This window comes from Pseudopipra pipra, chromosome 6, assembly GCF_036250125.1.
Source record: "Pseudopipra pipra isolate bDixPip1 chromosome 6, bDixPip1.hap1, whole genome shotgun sequence".
NCBI lineage: Eukaryota > Metazoa > Chordata > Aves > Passeriformes > Pipridae > Pseudopipra > Pseudopipra pipra.
The window spans coordinates 128,944-147,682 of record NC_087554.1 but is presented as its reverse complement, the minus strand read 5'-3'; the positions used below and the strand labels follow the sequence as shown (position 1 = coordinate 147,682).

The 18,739-nt window shown below is 55.0% G+C and overlaps 2 protein-coding genes across 6 annotated transcripts in view; both read left to right on the top strand.

The window, feature by feature from the left end:
- Window positions 1–8,868, top strand: part of DAGLA (diacylglycerol lipase alpha) — a 61,893-nt gene extending 53,025 nt beyond the window's left edge. The window contains 1 exon segment of the mRNA XM_064656951.1: window positions 1,840–8,868. Within this exon segment, the coding sequence (XP_064513021.1) occupies window positions 1,840–2,767 (928 nt within the window). The 3' untranslated portion in view covers window positions 2,768–8,868.
- A 290-nt stretch (window positions 8,869–9,158) lies between these two features.
- Window positions 9,159–18,739, top strand: part of MYRF (myelin regulatory factor) — a 70,030-nt gene continuing 60,449 nt past the window's right edge. For 4 of the 5 annotated variants that reach the window (XM_064656939.1, XM_064656941.1, XM_064656940.1 and 1 more), the window contains exons 1-2: window positions 9,160–10,521; window positions 10,992–11,142. In XM_064656939.1, coding sequence (XP_064513009.1) covers window positions 10,378–10,521; window positions 10,992–11,142 — 295 coding nt within the window. In that variant the 5' untranslated portion in view covers window positions 9,160–10,377. Of the gene's footprint in view, window positions 10,522–10,991; window positions 11,143–18,739 lie in introns of all 5 variants that reach the window. The other variant, XM_064656942.1, reaches the window with a different exon arrangement.

The window sequence follows — 18,739 nt, the reverse complement described above, 5'->3', positions numbered from 1 at the left end:
GGTCAGGAGAACATACAAGGGGTGGAAGAAACCTCCTTTGCTCCTTGTCCAGGCAAATCTGGTTTTCCCAAGGTGAAACTTCCAGCCAGATTTGGTGATTTTCCAAAGCTTAGCATGACATATACATTTAAAGCTGCTTCATGCTGGGATTTATGGAATATCACAAACAGGATCACGTTGGGAACATGGGTATAGGTGAGGGGAAAGCAGTTGGTGTCCTGTTTGGGAAGGATAAGAGCAGGAAATCCGGTGGAAAACAGGGAAGAGGCGTATTCCAAGTGCTGAAGGTGTTCCCAAATATGGACTGGCAGGGAAAACAGGGAAAATGAAGGAAGGGAGATGGTTTGCATCCAGAGGGAGCTGTGAGTGGAACCAGGAGGTGGAACTGTGTGGGTGGGAAGGGGTAATTCCTTGGCAAGGGAAGCACTTCCCTGGGGTTTTCAGGGAGTGCTGTGGGGTGAGGGATTTCTGGATAAGTGTGAGGTCATAGGAGGGAGATTTAAATTCAGAGGGAAGATAAGGCAGGAGATAACGTGGAAAAATGGGAATATTCTTGTCACAGGGAGTGGATGGTCAGAGGCAGTGAAGGAGAGCTTGGGAGCAGAACACAGCCGGGATGGAACAGGGATTGTTCCAGGTTTTTGAGGGCTGCAGTAAGACTGGGAAGATGGTGTTTGATTCCAGGTTAGAACCATCTTAGTGGGTCAGATTTCCTCTTTTGGGATTCTTGGAATCTCTTCCTAAATCACTGTTACTCCACTGAAGCTGCAAAGGGATCAGATATTGCCTTACCTCGTGAAGCATTCCCTGGATATCCCTCCTGAAGCATTCCCTGGATATCCCTCCTGAAGCATTCCCTGTATGTCCCTCCTGAAGCATTCCCTGTATGTCCCTCCTGAAGCATTCCCTGTATGTCCCTCCTGAAGCATTCCCTGTATGTCCCTCCTGAAGCATTCCCTGGATATCCCTCCTGAAGCATTCCCTGGATATCCCTCCTGAAGCATTCCCTGTATATCCCAGCCCTTTGGCAGGGACAGGAGTCCTCTCCCAAACTCAGGCTCTCTTCCCAAATACTTGCATAATTCCCTGTCCTTAAGGCTGTTGATCCCGGGCCTGGTGGGGGAGCTCCTTCCCTGTGTTTTTCTGGAAGAGCCTGCCCAATCCTTAAAATCTTAGTGTAGCTGGAGTTTTCCTGCCTGTCTTAAAGGCTGGTCATGGAAAATGCTCTGACAGCCTCGTGGAATTTGTGGTGGGATCACCAGCACGGAGAAGGAGGGGAAAGCCTGAGCCTGGAGTGGTTCCAGAGTGGGAAAAGAAGGAGAAAGTGGGTTAAGTGTAGGTTGGTCCTTCGGTCTCTCTCCCTTAAATCCTCTTTAACGCAAAGGTTTTGGATGCTTTGGAAGTGCTGCAGGTTTCTCTGGGAGCAGAGCCACGATCCCAAGTGACAGTGGTGCTGGAGAAGGAAGGCATTGGGAGAATCGTGGAATGGTTTGGGATGGAAGAGACCTTAAACACCACCTCATTCCAATCCCCTGCCCTGGGCAGGGACTCCTTCCACTAGCCCAGATCGCTCCAACCTGGAACAGCACCAGGGATGGGGATTCCACAGCCTCTCTGGGCAGGAGAGAAGGATTTATTTAGCCAGGAAAGCAGGGAGAAGGGCAAGGACAGGAGTTTGCTGAGGGCAGAGCCAGTGTGATGTTTTCCGTTGGGAGAACGGAGCAGTGAGGGATTTCCAGGAGTCCTGGACGGGTTTGGTTGGAGGAACTGCGTGAGGAACTCCGTGCCCGACACTGGGATCCTCTGGCCGCCTCCTCACGTTCTCTCTTCCCGCTGCAGGAGCAAATCCCACTCGGAGATCAGCCTGGAGGGCTTCTACGAGACGAAGCCGCTTTCCCCGGTGCGGAAGGACCCGGTGGAGCTGCTGCTCCTGGACACCAAGGAGCGCCTTTCCGTGGAGCTGCAGGACCGCCGGGCCCCTCTGGCCACCATGGAGAGCCTCTCGGACAACGAGTCCATCTACAGCTTCGACTCGCGGCGCTCCTCCGGCTTCCGGAGCATCCGGGGCTCGCCCAGCCTGCACGCGGTGATGGAGAAGGACGAGACGCACTGCTTCTACATCGACCCCGCCATCCCCGAGGAGAACCCCTCCCTCAGCTCCCGCACCGAGCTGCTGGCCGCCGACAGCCTCTCCAAGCACTCCCAGGAGACGCAGCCCCCGGAGAACGTCCTCAACAGCGGGGACACCACCCCCCGGCGCCGCTGCAGCGCGGAGGGCGCCGGGAGCGACGGCGAGCGCGGCCCCTCGTCCCCCCGGCAGGAGCCGGCGCTGCACAACGGGCGCCTGGCCGACGTGCCCAGCCCCCAGGTGCTGGAGTTCGCCGAGTTCATCGACAGCCTCTTCAACCTGGACAGCAAGAGCAGCTCCTTCCAGGACATCTACTGCATGATGGTGTCGGACAGCTCCAGCGACTTCGCCGAGCTCCCCAAGTCCGTGAGCGACCAGGAGATCCTGCTGCGGGCGCAGTACGAGCCCAACCTGGTCCCGAAGCCGCCCCGGCTGTTCGCGGGATCCACGGATCCCTCGTCGGGCATCTCCGTGTCGCCCTCCTTCCCCCTCAGCTCGTCCGGGGAGCTCATGGACATCACCCCCACGGGCGTCAGCAGCCAGGAGTGCCTGGCCACGGACAAAATCCGGACTTCCACCCCCTCCGGACACGTAACCAGCCCCGCCAAGCAGGACGACCTCATGATTTCGGCCCTTTAGTGCTTGGGAACAGGGGTGGAATGATGCCGGTGGGATAATCCGTGGAGGAGAGGAGCGGTCGGGATGGGAGGAGACGGCCGGGAACATCCCTGCCGGGCTGGCGCAGCGGCGGCTGGAGGATGGATTGTGCTGGAATGCCGTGCATGGAGCCTGGGAGAAGCTTCGCCCCGCGGGGCCTGAGAGGGTCTGAGGCACTAGAATTCCCTACCTCAGCCTGGCTCTCATTCCAGAGGCAGATTCCTTGCCCCGGGTCTCCTGCCGAGTTCGGGAGCGAGACACCCTGCTCTGGGAATCCTCCGGGGTGGATTCCCTGAACCTCGAGGCTGGAGAGTTGGCAGCAGGAGGGGGCTGGGATGGATCCCCCCTCCGGAGCGCAGCCGCCGCTCTGGGAGATGAGCGGGTTGAGACTCTGGGCCCTGTTGCACTACCACGGATCCGGCCCGAGCTCCAAGCCGGCCACTTCCATGGGGATTGCTTTTGTAGGACACTCCTGTTTTAAAGCCATCGGGGCCATATCCCCCCAAATCCAGCCTCCCACTCCCGGCCGGGCGCAGCGGGAACGGGGCTGGCACCGTGTTTCCTCTCCCCCGAGTATTCCCGAGGGAAGGACGCTGTTCCCAAGAGCCAGATCCCTCTGCCGCGTCCGAGCTCTCCTGGATCTCACCACCTTTGCTCCTGGATTCCCTGGACCCCTCTGAGCTGGCGACATTCCCGCGGGACTGCCGGGATTCTCGTCTCGGAGCCGCCTGGAGGGATCGGCTGGAAAATTGGCCCGGCGTTGTTTCCCGAGTCCCTGTGGAATCCGGGAGCCTTTCCTGGGTTGGATCCCTCTGGGTCCTCACACCACCCACGGATCAGTGGCAGCCTGTCGTTGGGAATTCAGGGAAAAGATGGATTTTTTTTTTTTTTTCCGAGTGTTGAAACCTTGTGTGTGTTTACAGAGCTGCTGCTGGGAAGGTATTTAGGAAGGAAACAGGGAGGTTTTCCCAAAGGAAAAGCCCAGCCATCCTCTCCTCCCCGTGCCTTTTCTGCTGGGGGCTGAGGGAAGAGAGGGTGGGCAGGCAGAATTCCAAGTTCCCTGCTTTCCAGGTGGCTGGGATCCGGGGGGAGCTGCCTGCATCCCTCTCCCCCCTCCCTCTCCGCTCCCCTGCACAAGCCCCTGGAGGGAGCTGGGATTGAATCTGCCTGAGCTGCCCCAGGGTCCGGAGGAGCCTGCTCAGCCCTCCAGGCAGGTTTTCCAATGATGGGAGCAGCAGGAAAACTACCTATTTAGGGAATGAAACCCTTCTGTGACCTGGAAAAGGCCCTTCCTTGGCAAAGCAAAGCTCGGCACTTCCCGAGGGGTCTCCCTGGAGTTCTCTCCTCCTTCCCTGGAAAAGAAAGTCCCACTTTAACTTCCTTAGAATCCTGCCCCCTCCCTTAGCTGAGATCTTTCCACTGTGGGAGGATGCTGTGCTTCCCGGGAGCCGGCAAATCCCTGGGCTCCCCGTGGTGTCCCGAAGCCTTGGGATGGGCCTTCCTTTGGGAATAACTGGTAATCCAGCAGGAGCACTTTATAACCCATGTGCACTGATGGAAGCGACTCCAGGTGCACGGAATTTCACTGGAATCTCTGTCCGAGTGCTGGTATCACCTGATCCCAGGGTACACATTCCCTGCTCCTTCCCCATTCCAGAGCCTTCCGAAGCGCTTTCGGGGGGAAGTTAGAACGTTATCCCTGTGGTTTAGGGTTCCAAAGGTGTGACCTTTCCCTGCGTGGAGCTGGAGCAGAGGAAGCCCCTCTGGATTCAGAGGAATGCCAGGAAGGAAGAATCCTTTGGTTCCAAGGAACTGGAAGCTCCTTTTGTTTTTGTAGGTCCTGTAAGAAGGAGCAGGGTCGGGAGCTCAGCACAGCCCAGTCCCTGCCCTCAGGAAGCACCACCCAGGTGATTTTTCAGGAATACGCACAAAAACCCGGGAAGTTTGGAGGGGAAGAGGGGAGCTGAGGGGCAGGGGGGCAGGGCTAGCAGGCTGGCTCACTTCCCAGCCCGGGAATGGGAATAAGGAGCTCATTCCTGCCCTTAATCCCGGCAGGAATTAACCCTTAGCACTAAAGGCAGAGCTTTGGATCTGCAAAGCACTTTAAAACCTTGAGGAAAGGATCATCTCCGTCCCTGGGAGCCGCAGGGACACCTGGGATTGGGCAGGATCCCCGGGGAGGAGGTGCCCTCAGGTGAGGAAAGTGGGAATATCTCCCTCCGGAACGATTCCGGTCGGGATCTGCTGGCGTTGAACGGCTCAAATGTTGCACTAGGAAATCACTTCCCACCTGTGTCCTGGAAAACTCCATCCTTGGCTGACTGGTCCCTCCTCTGGGCCGTTGGAACTGTATCCCATGGGAAGGGGGTTCCCTGGCCCTGACTGGAAGCAGCCTGGAATGCTGCACTGAAAGCCTGGCAGTCCCTCATTCCTGGGAGCTGGGCTTGCCATGGATCCAGGGAGTAAAGGTGGAAAGGAATCCCCTGAGGGTTCAGATTGTGCCAAACCGTCGACAGTTCCTGGGCTTCGGTGTTCCCTCCTGACACACAGGTCTGATCCCAGTGCTCCCAAAGGAAATCCGTGTTCTTGGAATTATTTCGGCTTTAAATCTCTTTTTGTCTCGATTCCCATCCCTGTGTCTTGATCCCCATCGTTCCAAGTCTCAATTCCCACCACTCCTTTGCTCTGAGGGCATTTGGAAAGGCTGATCCCCTGTTCCTCCCTGGAAAAGCACCTCTGGAATGCTGGAATAAATGCTAAACCCACAGCTGCCTCCTGCATCCACACTGGCCACACTTCCTGCTTTCTCTGCCCGCTCTGTCTTTGGAAATGTGGAGCATCTCCAGATTTTTCCTTGGCTTCTGCTTCCTCCCCTTGAGCTTTGTGCCCTCCAATCTTCCTGGATTCCCGTGATATTCCCACAGGATGGTCCACCCTGCGTTGGGGCAGCGCCGGAAGTGCCTGACATCCCAAATCCCAGGCCCCCAGTTCCGGGTCACGTCCTCCAAATCCATTCTGATCCTTTCCAAGGCCTTTAGAGGCCCTTTCCAATGCAGAGGATTCCGGGAGTTTCTTGGGAGAGGAGTGGAGCATCTGCATCCCTGATAATTGATTTGCTTGTGGCTTTACCTGCGGCAGTGCCAGGAATTTTGGGAAGGATGTGCTGAGGGATTTACAAGCCCTCCTCCAATATTTATCCTTGTTCCCTCTCCTTCTCCATTTGGAATGTTGAATTCCTCCTAAAACTTCCACTTCCCTCTTTTCTTTGCTCCCTGTTCCTCTCGCCTCATCCCTCCCCTTATCCCACATCCTTGATAGCTCCACTTGAACAGGGAAAACTGGTCCCTGCAGTCTCAGGATGATCCAAAGCAGTTAAATGGAATTCCTGGAATTCTGAAGAACTTTTTTTCCCCAGGGAAAACTGGATTTTTAGGAGATGTTCTGCTCTCTCCAGAGGACTGGGATGGCAAAGCTGGTGGTGAGTGTGGATGTATAAATCCAGTGATTCCCATCTCCATTCTTTGGGATATTGCTGCTTCGATTCCTGAAGTAGTTGATGGTCCCCAGAAGGATTTAGGTGGGAAATCTTTGTCCAGAAAGGAGGGAAAACACAGGAGGGAGGGAAAACTCCAGGAGCAGGATCTAATATATTCCTCAGGCACTTGGATGTTTTCCCAGCTTTTTTTTTTCCCTCTTTTCCTGCAGGCAGATGATAATGTTGCCATGGAATCCCCCAGACTGGATTTCCAAACTGGGACATAGGAATAATCAGGATTATCCCTGGAAATGGGAATTAAGCGGGAATAGTCATTGCTGTGTTTAGGTTTGTATCCACAGGGTTGGATTTCCATGTTTGCCTTGGGAATTGCTGGGCTGGAGCTCTGCTGGCTTTATCCCTGTCCGATCTGGGATAGCATTCCCTTGGCAGAGGAACATTCCAGCTTTACAGGATGGTAGCAGGAACATTTCATTCCCATGTTTTTTTTTTAGGGATAGGGGTTGTAACTGCATCCTTTGGGGAACAGGGAAACGTTCCCAGGGAGGTTGGGGACTGCCCATCCCTGGCGTTGTTCCAGGCCAGCTCCAGGACTTGGAGCAACCTGGAATAGCGGGAGCTGTCCCTGCCCCTGGAACTGGGGGGGCTCGAAATCCCTTCCCGCCCCAATCCTTCCGGGGCTCTGCAATTCCAGCGTTCCTGCTGTCCCTTTAGGCAGGAAAGGGAGGGTTGGAATTCCAGCAGCTGCTCTGATGACAGATTCCTCTGGAGGAAGGCACTGGGAAGCTCTGGCTGGATCGGGCTCCTTGCACATTCCCGGAGCCCGTGCGGGGCTGATTTTAGGGAAGAGCCGCTGGATTTCGGGACGAGCACGTTCCTTGTGCCAAAGCTCCCCCTCACGGTGCTCCTGCGATGCTCCGAGTATCCTGCGGGAGGCAAACACTGCCCGTCCTCGGCAAGGAGGAGAGGCAGGAATGTTGCAGCTGGAAGCTGGGATTCCATGTGGGAGTTCTCGCTCTCCAGCGGGACCCATAGTGGGGTTATGGATGGGAAGTGGGATGGATCAGGAGCCACTGGTGTCCTCCCCCCTCTTCCAGCTCCCAAGGAGCTGCCTAAGGGCTGGAAATTCCAAATATCCAAGGATTAGAGAAATTCCTTGCTTTGTCACAGGGACCTGCAATCCCGAAAATCAGCAGCTGTCCCCGTTCCCGTTGTTTCCTTCCTTGTTCACTGAGTCCGTACTTCTTGTGCCTTTGTTTTCCATGGCTTCAGGTCCCAGCCTCCTGCCTGGGACCGGATTTTTGGGATCAGACATCTCCCGCTTCCTTTCCCACTTCTCTGGGTCCATGGAATTGTGGCCGCAGAGCTGCCTTTGCTTCTGAGCCCTCCCGTTCTCCCTCAGCCGGGAATTCCCACTCCTTCCTGCTCTTCCCTGCTGCCTCAGGTCGCATCCAAGTGCCAAAAGCAAATCCTGACCTGGGGCAGGAGGTTCCCTCATCCCTGGCTCTGGAACAGCCACCTTCCAAAGGGAAGGGAATTTTCCCTGCTTTCCTTGCTGCCTCCTCACCGTGTCCCGACATTCCCACCTTCCCAGACACCCGTGGGATGAGGGGAATCTCTGCCTGGCTCCACCCTGATTCCTGCAAACCCTTAAACACGGAGCAGTCCAGGAACGAGCCCCGATGCTGGTTTTTGTTGGGATTCCGCTTCCCTGCCCAAATCCTGGGATTTGTGCAGTCCCCATGGCTCAGACTCAGAGGTCCTGGAGCAGCGGGAGGAGGTGGCACAGCCCTACCCTGATATCCTGTTTTTGGGAAGTTCAGGGGTCGTGTCAGGGTGTTTTTCCCGGGACACAGCCAGACTTTTGGCTCTGAGCTCCTTTCCCGGGATGTTCCCGGCGCTCGGTGGGACGAGTGGCCTCCCCTGCAGCTCCAGCTTCCCGCTTTTCCCTCCCCCAGTCAGCTGAGTGATGTCCAGGGAATACTCCCGAGCTCCTGTCCTAGTGATGAACAGAATTCCTATTGGCACAGGGTTTTTGGGATGGGCTGTGCCTCCCTTCCGGTGTCCGCGGGGCAGCAGGAATGTCGTGCCCCGCTCCGCCTCTGGAAAAGCCCTTTTTCCTGCTGTGCCCTGTGTCCCATCCCGAACTGGGGCAGCTCAGAGCAGGAAAACCACGGATCCGTTAACTCCTCGCCCCAAATTGCCTCGGGAGAGCTGAAGCCTCTGGAATTTTTGGGAGAACCCTGAGCCGCTCCGAGCGTTCCCCACGGGGCTCGGAGCGCTTGGATACGGGGAGGGGAGGGGGGACCAGCCCAGCTTCCTGCATCCCTCTGCTCATCCCGGGAATGCTGCCTTCCACACCCCTGCTCCGAGCTGCCCCAGCATGAAGATTCCAAGGAAACTCAAGCACTTCCTCCCGTGCCATTCCCTCTCCACGGGACTGTTTTTGTGCCGCTGGATGGAAGCTCCGAACTGATCCCGCTGCAAAGAGCAGGCTCCGGAATTATACCCTTATTCCATAGAGATGGATGTATATAAATTTTCTGTATATTCCATGGCACTGTGTATAAAATGGATGTTGGAAGCACGGCTGGAGTCTGTGGCTCTTCCCAAAGGATGGCCTGGAGACGGATGGTTGGGATTTGCCGGAGGTTTCCTGCCCTGGGAGGGCTGGGAGTGGGAAGGCCGTGAGGAATTTGGGGGGGGGGGTGCCTTGGGAATGCTCCAGGGAAGCACTGAGGGGGGGTTGGTGCTTTTCCAGCTCTGGACCTTGGCCTTTGGGAATCATCCAGCTGGAGAGGTGGTGGAAGCCGCATCCCTGGAAGTGTTCAGATCCAGGGGGGAGCAGCCTGGCCTGGGGGGAGGTGTCGGGGCTGGAATTGGATCTTTAAAGTCCCCCCAGATCATTCCAGGATTTTCTGATCCGTGTCCCATGAGATCAGTTCTAGGAATATCCCTTCAGTGGAGGAGGAAATGAAGGAAACTGAGGGAAGGGAATTAAGGGAAGAGCTGAGAGAGATCCCAGGTTAAATCCAACTTCCCACACAAAAAGAAGGATTTTAGTGCAAAATTCCAGGCTGCTGACGAGGAATCCTCTGGGATTGGATGGGAATGGCAGGGGGAGGAGGATGAGTGCTCTCAGTCAAGATTAGATCCCAGATATTCCATGTATTCAGTGTTCCAGCCAGAATAATGTGGGAATCTGCCCTTTGGATAAACGTGGAGGTGCCGGGGTCCTTCTGCAAGGAAGGTGAGTCCAGACTGGGATTTTCCCAGTGAGGGGCATGGATTTGGGGTTGGAAAGCAGGATCTCCCTGCCTGGGGCTGCTCCCAGTTCTTCAATGCCATGGAATTCGTATCCTGCAAGTGGGAAAAGCTTTTTTTTATGGATTGCAGGGTCAGAATAAGGAGAGGAGACGAGCCAGGGGAAATGCAGGGAAAAGGAATGCCTGGAAGCACCTGATGCTGGGAATGGGGCCTGGAATGGTTTTTCTGGCTGCTCCCAAAGGGACTGGCAGGGAACTCCTGATAGTCAAAGGCAGCTGAACTCCTGGATTCCCCTAAAAATGCCTCTCAAAAGGGCTGGAATGTTGGTGCCTGATGTTTTGGGGGTGGATCTGTGGGATTTTCCTCCCTGCCTGGAGCCGTGTCGGTCTCCTACAAGGATCTTGACTCTCCTGGGGAAGGGAAAACATCCAACTCTGGCTGCTGTCCTTGGATAAACATGGAATAATCCATGTTCAGGAGGGGCGGCTTTAATTCAGGAAAACAGATGGATGGGGACACAGCAGGAATGGTGGAAGCTGCTATAAACTGCTGTAAAACCCCTGAAAAGCCTTAATTAGGGATGGAGTTGGATTTTCCAAGGAGATTTTCCGGCTGCTGGATGTGCTGGTGACTTTAGGGAAAAAATGCCAGCTTGTGGAGAGAAGTGGTTTTCAACCCACTGGAAAAAAAACATTGGGAATGACACAAAACCCCCCCAAATTTTCCAAGAGTTTTTAAGCCAGGCTGATGAATTCCCAAGGAAAGAAGGAGGGAAAATAATGGGAATATGTCATTGGTGAAAGCTGTGATCTGATTGTTAATCATTTAAATGGAAACCAGCATTGCAGAAATCAATTCCTTGGGATTTTTCCAAGGATTCAGTTGGAAAAGAGGAAAAGGAAATGGAAAGATCCTTAAAAAAATCAGCCTGGAATGTGATGAATTCCTGTTTTTCAGCAGGGATAATGTTCTGGTGGGTTGAGTTACACTTCTTTGCCAAGTGCTTTTTCTTGGGATTAGTTTTAAGGGATCTAAACCCAAGGAATATCCTGCAGGATTCCTGGCTGGGAGGTGCTTGGATGCAGGAGAACTTCATGTGCTTTAATTCCCATGGACCAGGGGAAATCGGGATGATAATTCCCATTCTGGGGGGGATATTCCCTGGGCTGAGGGTGGATTAGCACAGGGAGATCAGGAGCCAAGGAAAACCTTGGTAAACTGGTGGGAGAGAGGAAAAAGGGGGAGAGAGGTTGAGTGTGGTGGGAGCTGAAGGGCCACCGTGGCAGAGCTGGATCCCAATCCGTGTGTGATCCCAATTCCTGCTCTGGAATCACGGATCTGGGAATGGAATCCATCATTTAGCTTGGAAAAGCCCCTGCAGATGAAATCCAGATATAATTCCCGGGCTCTTCCAGCAGCATCTGAGTTTTCCTGCTTTTTCAGCCCGTGGCTTTCCCTGCCTTTCCAGCAATCCCTGCTCGTCCTTCCCGTCCCGGAGCTTCCTTGGAAAGCAGATCCAGCTGTTGTGGGCGTGCTTGTGCTGCCAGAGGTATCCGAGGAGCTGGGATATCCTCGCTGGGATCTGCAGGAGCAGGTGGGTGACTCTGCCCAGCATTCCAGGGCTGGTTGGAGCCCTCCCACTTCCAGCTGCGCTGGTGTTCCGGGATGGAAGCGTCTCCCAGGATGTTCCCTCGTCCCCGAGGATGCTCCTCGATCCCTTTATGAATCTGTGGAAGTGCTGTGTCCACCTTGGGAATGGACCCTGTGGAGCGAGTGCAGAGCCAGGGAGGGATTTCTCGGTGCCAGGAGGAGAGAACTCCAGGGTGGGAGCTGCCCTGGGAGTGTGCAGGGAATCCTGGGCTGCATTCCCTGTCCCGGCGCTCCCAGGGAATCTCCGTGGCCAGTCCAGGCTTTGTGCTGCTGGATCCCAGCTGGGAGAGCTGGGAATGTCCAGCCTGGAGAAGGGAGGGTTCCAGGGAGAGCTGAGAGCCCATCCCAGGGCCTGAAGGGGCTCCAGGAGAGCTGGAGAGGGACTGGACAAGGGATGGAGGGACAGCACCCAGGGAATGGCTTCCCACTGCCAGAGGAGTGTGGAGCTGGGATATTGGGAATACGTTTTTCCCTGGGAGGGCAGTGAGGCCCTGGAATGGGTTTCCCAGGGAAGCTGTGGCTGCCCCATCCCTGGAAGTGCCCAGGGCCAGGTCAGATGGGTTGGAGCAACCTGGGATAGTGGAAGGTGTTGGGATTGGAACTGGATGATCTTTGTGGTCCCTTCCCACCCGAACCATTCCGGGATTCTGGGATAACCCCGGGAACACCAGTGCTGAAATAACTGGGAGCCTTTTGGGAATCAGCGATTTTGGTGGGATTTGGGGCTGTCTGGGGGCAATTTGGGGCTGGAATTTGGTGCTCTGGGACTGGACTGGGGCTGGATTTTGATTTGGGGCCAATTTTGCTGATTTGGGGCTGGATTTGGGAGGCTGTGTCTGGATTTGGGGGGATTTGGGACAGGATTTTGGGAGCCCCATGGGCTGTGTGATCCTTATTTCCCCCGTGTCAAATGGGCCTAAATTCCCATTTCTTTTGCTCCCAAGTCCCAATTTCCCTCCGTGGGTCTGTTTTAAGGAGCAAACCAACCAAAGACACGAATTCCAGACTTTTTTATGGCTTTAATAAATCCAACAAATGGATCCACAAACTCTGAGTACACCAGGAGCACGAGATCCCGGGTTTTCCAGCGTCTTGGAATCCCGGGGGTGATGGGAAGGGACGAGGGGAGGGAAGGGAAGATCCCTGAATTACTCTTTTGTTGGAAACTGGACTTTGAAATTTAGCGCCGGAGGGAGAAGCGGCCGCACCTTCCATGAGTAATATTCCAAGGAATATCCCTCCCCCCCCTTCCTGGCTCCTGTTCCCAACCAGCCACGTGGGATGGGGAGAGCAGGGTTTGCAGGGAGTGGGATCCAGAGGGGAGAGAGGTGGGAAACAGGGAATGTGGGAGAATGGCAAACCAAGGGCTGGGGTCAGACCCCCTGGATCCAAGTGATCCCTTGAATTTTTCGGGATTCAAGCTCTCCAGGATCCCTTGGGATCACACAAGAGCATCCCTGGAGTGCTGGATTCCTTGCAGGAAGGGAGCTGGACCATCCCTTTTTTTGGGATGCTGCATTCCTCGGTGCCATCAGTTTTCCCAGTGGGCCTTTTCCCATTAATCAGGAAGGGAGAGAGCAGCATTCCTTGGGAATGAGAGCTGGGCAGGATGAGAGGCAGGAGGAAAACTCGGGTGAGAAGAACTTGGATCATCCCCACCTGGATTGGGACACCTGAGAAGGAGGAAGGATGGGAAGGAGCAAAGATCCCGAGGGAGGGAGTTGGATCCAAGTGCTTTGGGATCAGGATCCACAGGCTGCCTGCTTGGATCGGGATAAACAGCCACTGTGCCTTCCCAGGGAAAAGTGGGAATGAGGCTTAATCCCTGATGGATCCCACTCCTGTGGTAATGCTGTTGGCATCATGGGGAGCCTGGCTGCTGGAATACTGTGGGACACAAACACCTGGATTTCCCAAAGCTGATTCCCAGGTTATTTCAGAACTCATTCCTTGGGAGAACTCCATGACCTGGATAATTGGGATGAGGGACATGGATTTGGGCTTGGAAAGCAGGATCTCCCGGCCTGGGGCTTGTTCCCAGCTGGACAATGCCAAGGATGAGCTTTAAGGTCCCTCCCAAGGCAAAGCATTCCGGGATTGTGTCATCCTCAATCCTGGAATGTGATCCTACCAATTGTGTGGTGATTCTGGGAATCTGTAGTGTGGATCCATCCATGTTCCATCATGGAATGTGATTCTAAACCATGGAATAAGGTTCTCTGGATTCCAGGGTTCCAAATCATAGAATCATGGAATATGGTTCGATGGATTCTGGGATTCTGCATCCTGGAATGTAGTTCTCTGGATCCCAGGATTCTAAACAATAGAGTCAGGGAATATGTTTCTGTGGATTCCAGGATGCTGAACCATAGAATCCTGGAATTCTGGTTCTGTGGATTCTGGGATTCTAAACCATGGAATCGTGGGATACGATTCCATGAATTCCAAGACTCTAAACTGTAGAATCATGGAACGTGGTCCTATAAATTCCAGGATTCTTAACTGCAGGATCCTGGGATATGGTCCTGTGGATTCCAGGATTCTTAACTGCAGGATCCTGGGATATGGTCCTGTGGATTCCAGGTTTCTAAAGGGTAGAATCACGGGATATGATTCCGGGATTCTAAACCATAGAATCCTGGAATATGATTTTATGGATTCTAGGATTCTAAATGCTGGAATCTGATTCCGTGGATTCTTGGATTCTGGAATTCCTGGATTTGTGACTCCTGGAATTCCCTGATCTGGACAAGCCCCCCAAGAACCGCCATCAATCCCGACTTTAGTCCCGGGTTAGTCTTTATCTCCTTAATCCAGGGTGGATAATGGGGGTGCTGCCGGGCTTTGGGCTGGGCCAGCGCTCGGATTCCCGGGAAAACCGCGCGTTTCCTCGATCTCCCCTCCTTCCCACGTGGTTTGGGGCCGAAGCAGGGGCTGGGAGTGGGAATGAGAGCCCTGAGAACAACAACTGTCTGACGGGGGGGAGAGAAAAGGGCCCTTGAGCTGGTCCCGTCCACCCCGAAAGAATGGCCCCATTACCGCGCCCGTCCCGATCCCCCTCCTCTCCCGGGAGGAGACTCGGCGGGAGCGCAGCTGCCGAGCCCCGGCAATGGATCTCTATCCCCCGGGATCTGCCCTCCGCCGGCGGGACCCGGGGCCGCACAAAACCCCTTTGTGCCCCCCGAGAGAAAGGGCCCACAGTGCGGGCACGGGGCGGCCTGGGGTGGGATGGGGTGAGTGGGGATGGATGGGGATGGATGGGATGGGATGGGGTGGGTGGGATGGGGATGGATGGGGCGGGATGGGGGTGGGATGGGGCGGGATGGGGTGGGGTGGGTGGGATGGGGATGGATGGGGCGGGATGGGGATGGATGGGGTGGGGTGGGGCGGGATGGGGATGGATGGGGTGGGATGGGTGGGATGGGGTGGGATGGGGTGGGGTGGGGCGGGATGGGGTGGGGTGGGTGGGATGGGGATGGATGGGGTGGGATGGCGTTCCCAGTGGGCACCGGGCTGGGCTCCACAGGGGTTCGGGGTGAGGGGCACGGCCGGGGGGACACGGGGGGCTGGGGCTGCCTTTGGGGGCTGGGGCCAGTTCGGGGCATTTAGGGTGGGATTTGGGGCCTGGATTTGGGAGATTTTAGGGCTGGTTTGGGGCTGGTTTGGGGTGTTTGGAGTTGGATGAATCGGGGCTGGTTTGGGGGATTTAGGCTGGGGTTTGGGGCACCTGGATTTGGGGGATTTTAGGGCTGGTTTGGGGTTTTGGAGTTGAATGAGTCAGAGCTGGTTTGGGGGATTTTAGAGCTGGTTTGGGGCCTGGATTTGGGGGCTTTTAGGGCTGGTTTGGGGTGTTTGGAGTTGGATGAATCAGGGCTGGTTTGGGGGATTTTAGAGCTGGCTTTGGGGCCTGGATTTGAGGGATTTTAGGGCTGGTTTGGGACAATTTGGGGCTGATTGGGGGGTTTGGAGTTGGATGAGTCAGGGCTGGTTTGGGGGATTTAGGGTGGGGTTTGGGGCTGGTTTGGGGCAATTTGGGGCTGGTTTGGGGGATTTAGGCTGGGGTTTGGGGCACCTGGATTTGGAGGATTCTAGGGCTGGTTTGGGGTTTTGGAGTTGAATGAGTCAGAGCTGGTTTGGGGGATTTAAGAGCTGGTTTAGGGGCAATTTGGGGCTGGTTTGGGGGGTTTGGAGTTGGATGATTTGGGGCTGGTTTGGGGGATTTAGGGTGGGGTTTGGGGCACCTGGATTTGGGGGATTTTAGGGCTGGTTTGGGGTTTTGGAGTTGAATGAGTCAGAGCTGGTTTGGGTGGGTTTGGGGCCTGGATTTGGGTGGATTTAGGGCTAGATTGGGGCTGGTTTGGGGTGTTAGATTTGGGTGATTTGGGGCTGGTTTGGGGGATTTAGGGTGGGGTTTGGGGCCTGGACTTGGGGGATTCTAGGGCTGGTTTGGGGTTTTGGAGTTGAATGAGTCAGGGGTGGTTTGGGGGATTTAGGCTGGGGTTTGGGGGATTTTAGGGCTGGTTTGGGACAATTTGGGGCTGGTTTGGGGGATTTTAGGACTGGTTTGGGACAATTTGGGGCTGGTTTGGGGGTTTGGAGTTGGATGATTCAGGGCTGGTTTAGGGGATTTTAGAGCTGGATTTGGGGCTGGTTTGGGGGATTTTAGGGCTGGTTTGGGGTGTTGGATTTGGATGATTCGGAGCTGGTTTGGGAGATTTGGGCTTGGCTTTGGGGCACTTGGACTTGGGGATTTAGGGTGGGGTTTGGGGCCTGGATTTGGGGGATTTTAGGGCTGGTTTGGGGGTTTGGAGTTGGATGAGTGAGGGCTGGTTTGGGGGATTTGGGCTTGGCTTTGGGGCACCTGGACTTGGGGTATTTTAGGGCTGGTTTGGGACAATTTGGGGCTGGTTTGGGGGATTTTAGGGCTGGATTTAGGGCTGGTTTGGAGGGTTGGATTGGATGATTTGGGGCTGGTTTGGGGGATTTAGGATGGGGCTTGGGGCTGGTTTGGGGGATTTTAGAGCTGGATTTGGGGCTGGTTTGGGGGATTTTAGAGCTGGATTTGGGGCTGGTTTGGGGGATTTTAGAGCTGGATTTGGGGCTGGTTTGGGGGATTTTAGGGCAGGATTCGTGGCTGGTTTGGGGTGTTAGATTTGGGTGATTTGGGGCTGGTTTGGGGAATTTAGTGTGGGGTTTGAGGCACCTGGATTTGGGGGATTTTAGGGTTGGTTTGGGGTTTTGGAGTTGAATGAGTCAGAGCTGGTTTGGGGGATTTTAGAGCTGGTTTGGGGCCTGGATTTGGGGGATTTTAGGGCTGGTTTGGGGTGTTTGGAGTTGGATGAATCAGGGCTGGTTTGGGGGATTTAGGATGGGGTTTGGGGCCTGGATTTGAGGGATTTTAGGGCTGGTTTGGGGCAATTTGGGGCTTGTTTGGGGTTTTGGAGTTGAATGAGTCAGAGCTGGTTTGGGGGATTTTAGAGCTGGCTTTGGGGCCTGGATTTGAGGGATTTTAGGGCTGATTTGGGACAATTTGGGGCTGATTGGGGGGTTTGGAGTTGGATGAGTCAGGGCTGGTTTGGGGGATTTTAGGGTGGGGTTTTGGGCTGGTTTGGGGTGTTGGATTTGGATGATTTGGGGGATTTTAGGGTGGGGTTTGGGGGGGTTGGGACCTGGATTTGGGTGGGTTTAGGGCTAGATTGGGGCTGGTTTGGGGGTTTGGAGTTGGATGATTCAGGGCTGGTTTGGGGGATTTGGGGTTGGATTTGGATGACTTGGGGTTGGTTTGGGGTGATTTGTGACTAGATTTGGGTGATGTGGGGTTGATTTTCGGGGCAATTTGGGGCTGGATTTGGGTGATTTGTGACTGGATTTTTGTGATTTGGGGCTGGATGGGGCGATTTAGGGCTGGATTGGGGTGACTTGGGGCTGGATTTGGGGTGATTTTTGCCAGGTTTGGGGTGATTTGTTGCGGGATTCCATGATTTGGGGCTGTTTTGGGGCTGGATTTTGGTGATTTGGGGCTGGATTTGGACAATTTGGGGCTGGTTTGGGGCAATTTGTTCCAGGATTTTGGTGATTTGAGGCTGCATTTTGGTGATTTGGGGCCATTTGTGACTGGACTTGGGTGATTTGGGGCTGGACTTGGAGAATTTGGGGCTGGATTTGGATGATTTGGGGCTGGTTTGGGGTGATTTGTGACTGGATTTGGGTGCCTGTGGCTGATTTTTGGGGGTGATTTGGGGCTGATTTTGGGGCTGATTATTGAGGGCAATTTGGGGCTGGACTTTGGTGTTTTGGGGCTGGATTTGGGGCAATTTGGGGCTGCATTGGGGCGGTTTGGGGCTGGTGTGGGGCAACGTGTGCCTGATTTGGGGCTGGGTTATAATTTGGGGCGGGTTTGGGGTCATTTCTTGTGGGATTTGGGCGACCTTTGGCTGATGTTTGGGGTGATTTGGGGCTGGATTTGGGAGATTTGGGGCTGGTTTAGGCAGTTTGGGGCTGGATTTGGGTGGTTTGGGGTTGATTTAGGGGGATTTGTGGCAGATTTGTGTGATTTGGGGGTGATTTTGGGGGTGTTTTGGGGCAATCTGTGCCTGATTTGGGGCTGGATTTTGTTGCTTTGGGGCTGGTTTGGGGTGATCTGGGGCTGGTTTGGGGGATTCCTGGCTGAATTTTGGTCGTTTGAGGCGATTTGGGATTGGATTTGGGCAATTTATGGCTGGTTTGGGGCACTCTGGGGCTGGGTTTTGTGACTTGAGGCTGGTTTGGGGCACTTTGGGGCTGGGTTTTGTGACTTGAGGCTGGTTTGGGGCACTTTGGGGCTGGGTTTTGTGACTTGAGGCTGGTTTGGGGCACTCTGGGGCTGGGTTTTGGCCACCTGTGGCTCGTTATGGGGGGATTTTGTGTTTTGGGGCTGGCTTTGGGTGGTTTGCAGGTGGCCCTTGTGATCAGAGGCTGATTTGTGGCAGGTGTGGGGCTGGTTTAGGGCCGAGCTGTGGGGTTTGGGGGTGGATTTAAGGGATTCCTGGCTCGGTTTGTGCCCCTTGGCTGGAATGTGAGGCTGGATTTCATCCTTCCCCCCTGGACATCGGGGCTGTCCCGCTCTGCTCACCTCTGGCAGGTGAGCTGGGGGAATTTGGGGGGACTTTTGGAGACTTTGCAGCTGCTTTTGGGTGCTTTGGGGCTCCCTTGGTGACTGTGGGCTGGATTTTCCTAGTTTGGGGCCGGTTTTTGAGGCTTTGGGGCCGGTTTTGGAGGCTTTGGGGCCGTTTTTTTGAGGCTTTGGGGCCGTTTTTTGAGGCTTTGGGGCCGTTTTTTTTGAGGCTTTGGGGCCGTTTTTTTGAGGCTTTGGGGCCGTTTTTTTGAGGCTTTGGGGCCGTTTTTTGAGGCTTTGGGGCCGGTTTTGGAGGCTTTGGGGCCGGTTTTGGAGGCTTTGGGGCCGGTTTTGGAGACTTTGGGGCCGGTTTTGGAGGCTTTGGGGCCGTTTTGGAGGCTTTGGGGCCGGTTTTGGAGGCTTTGGGGCCGGTTTTGGAGGCTTTGGG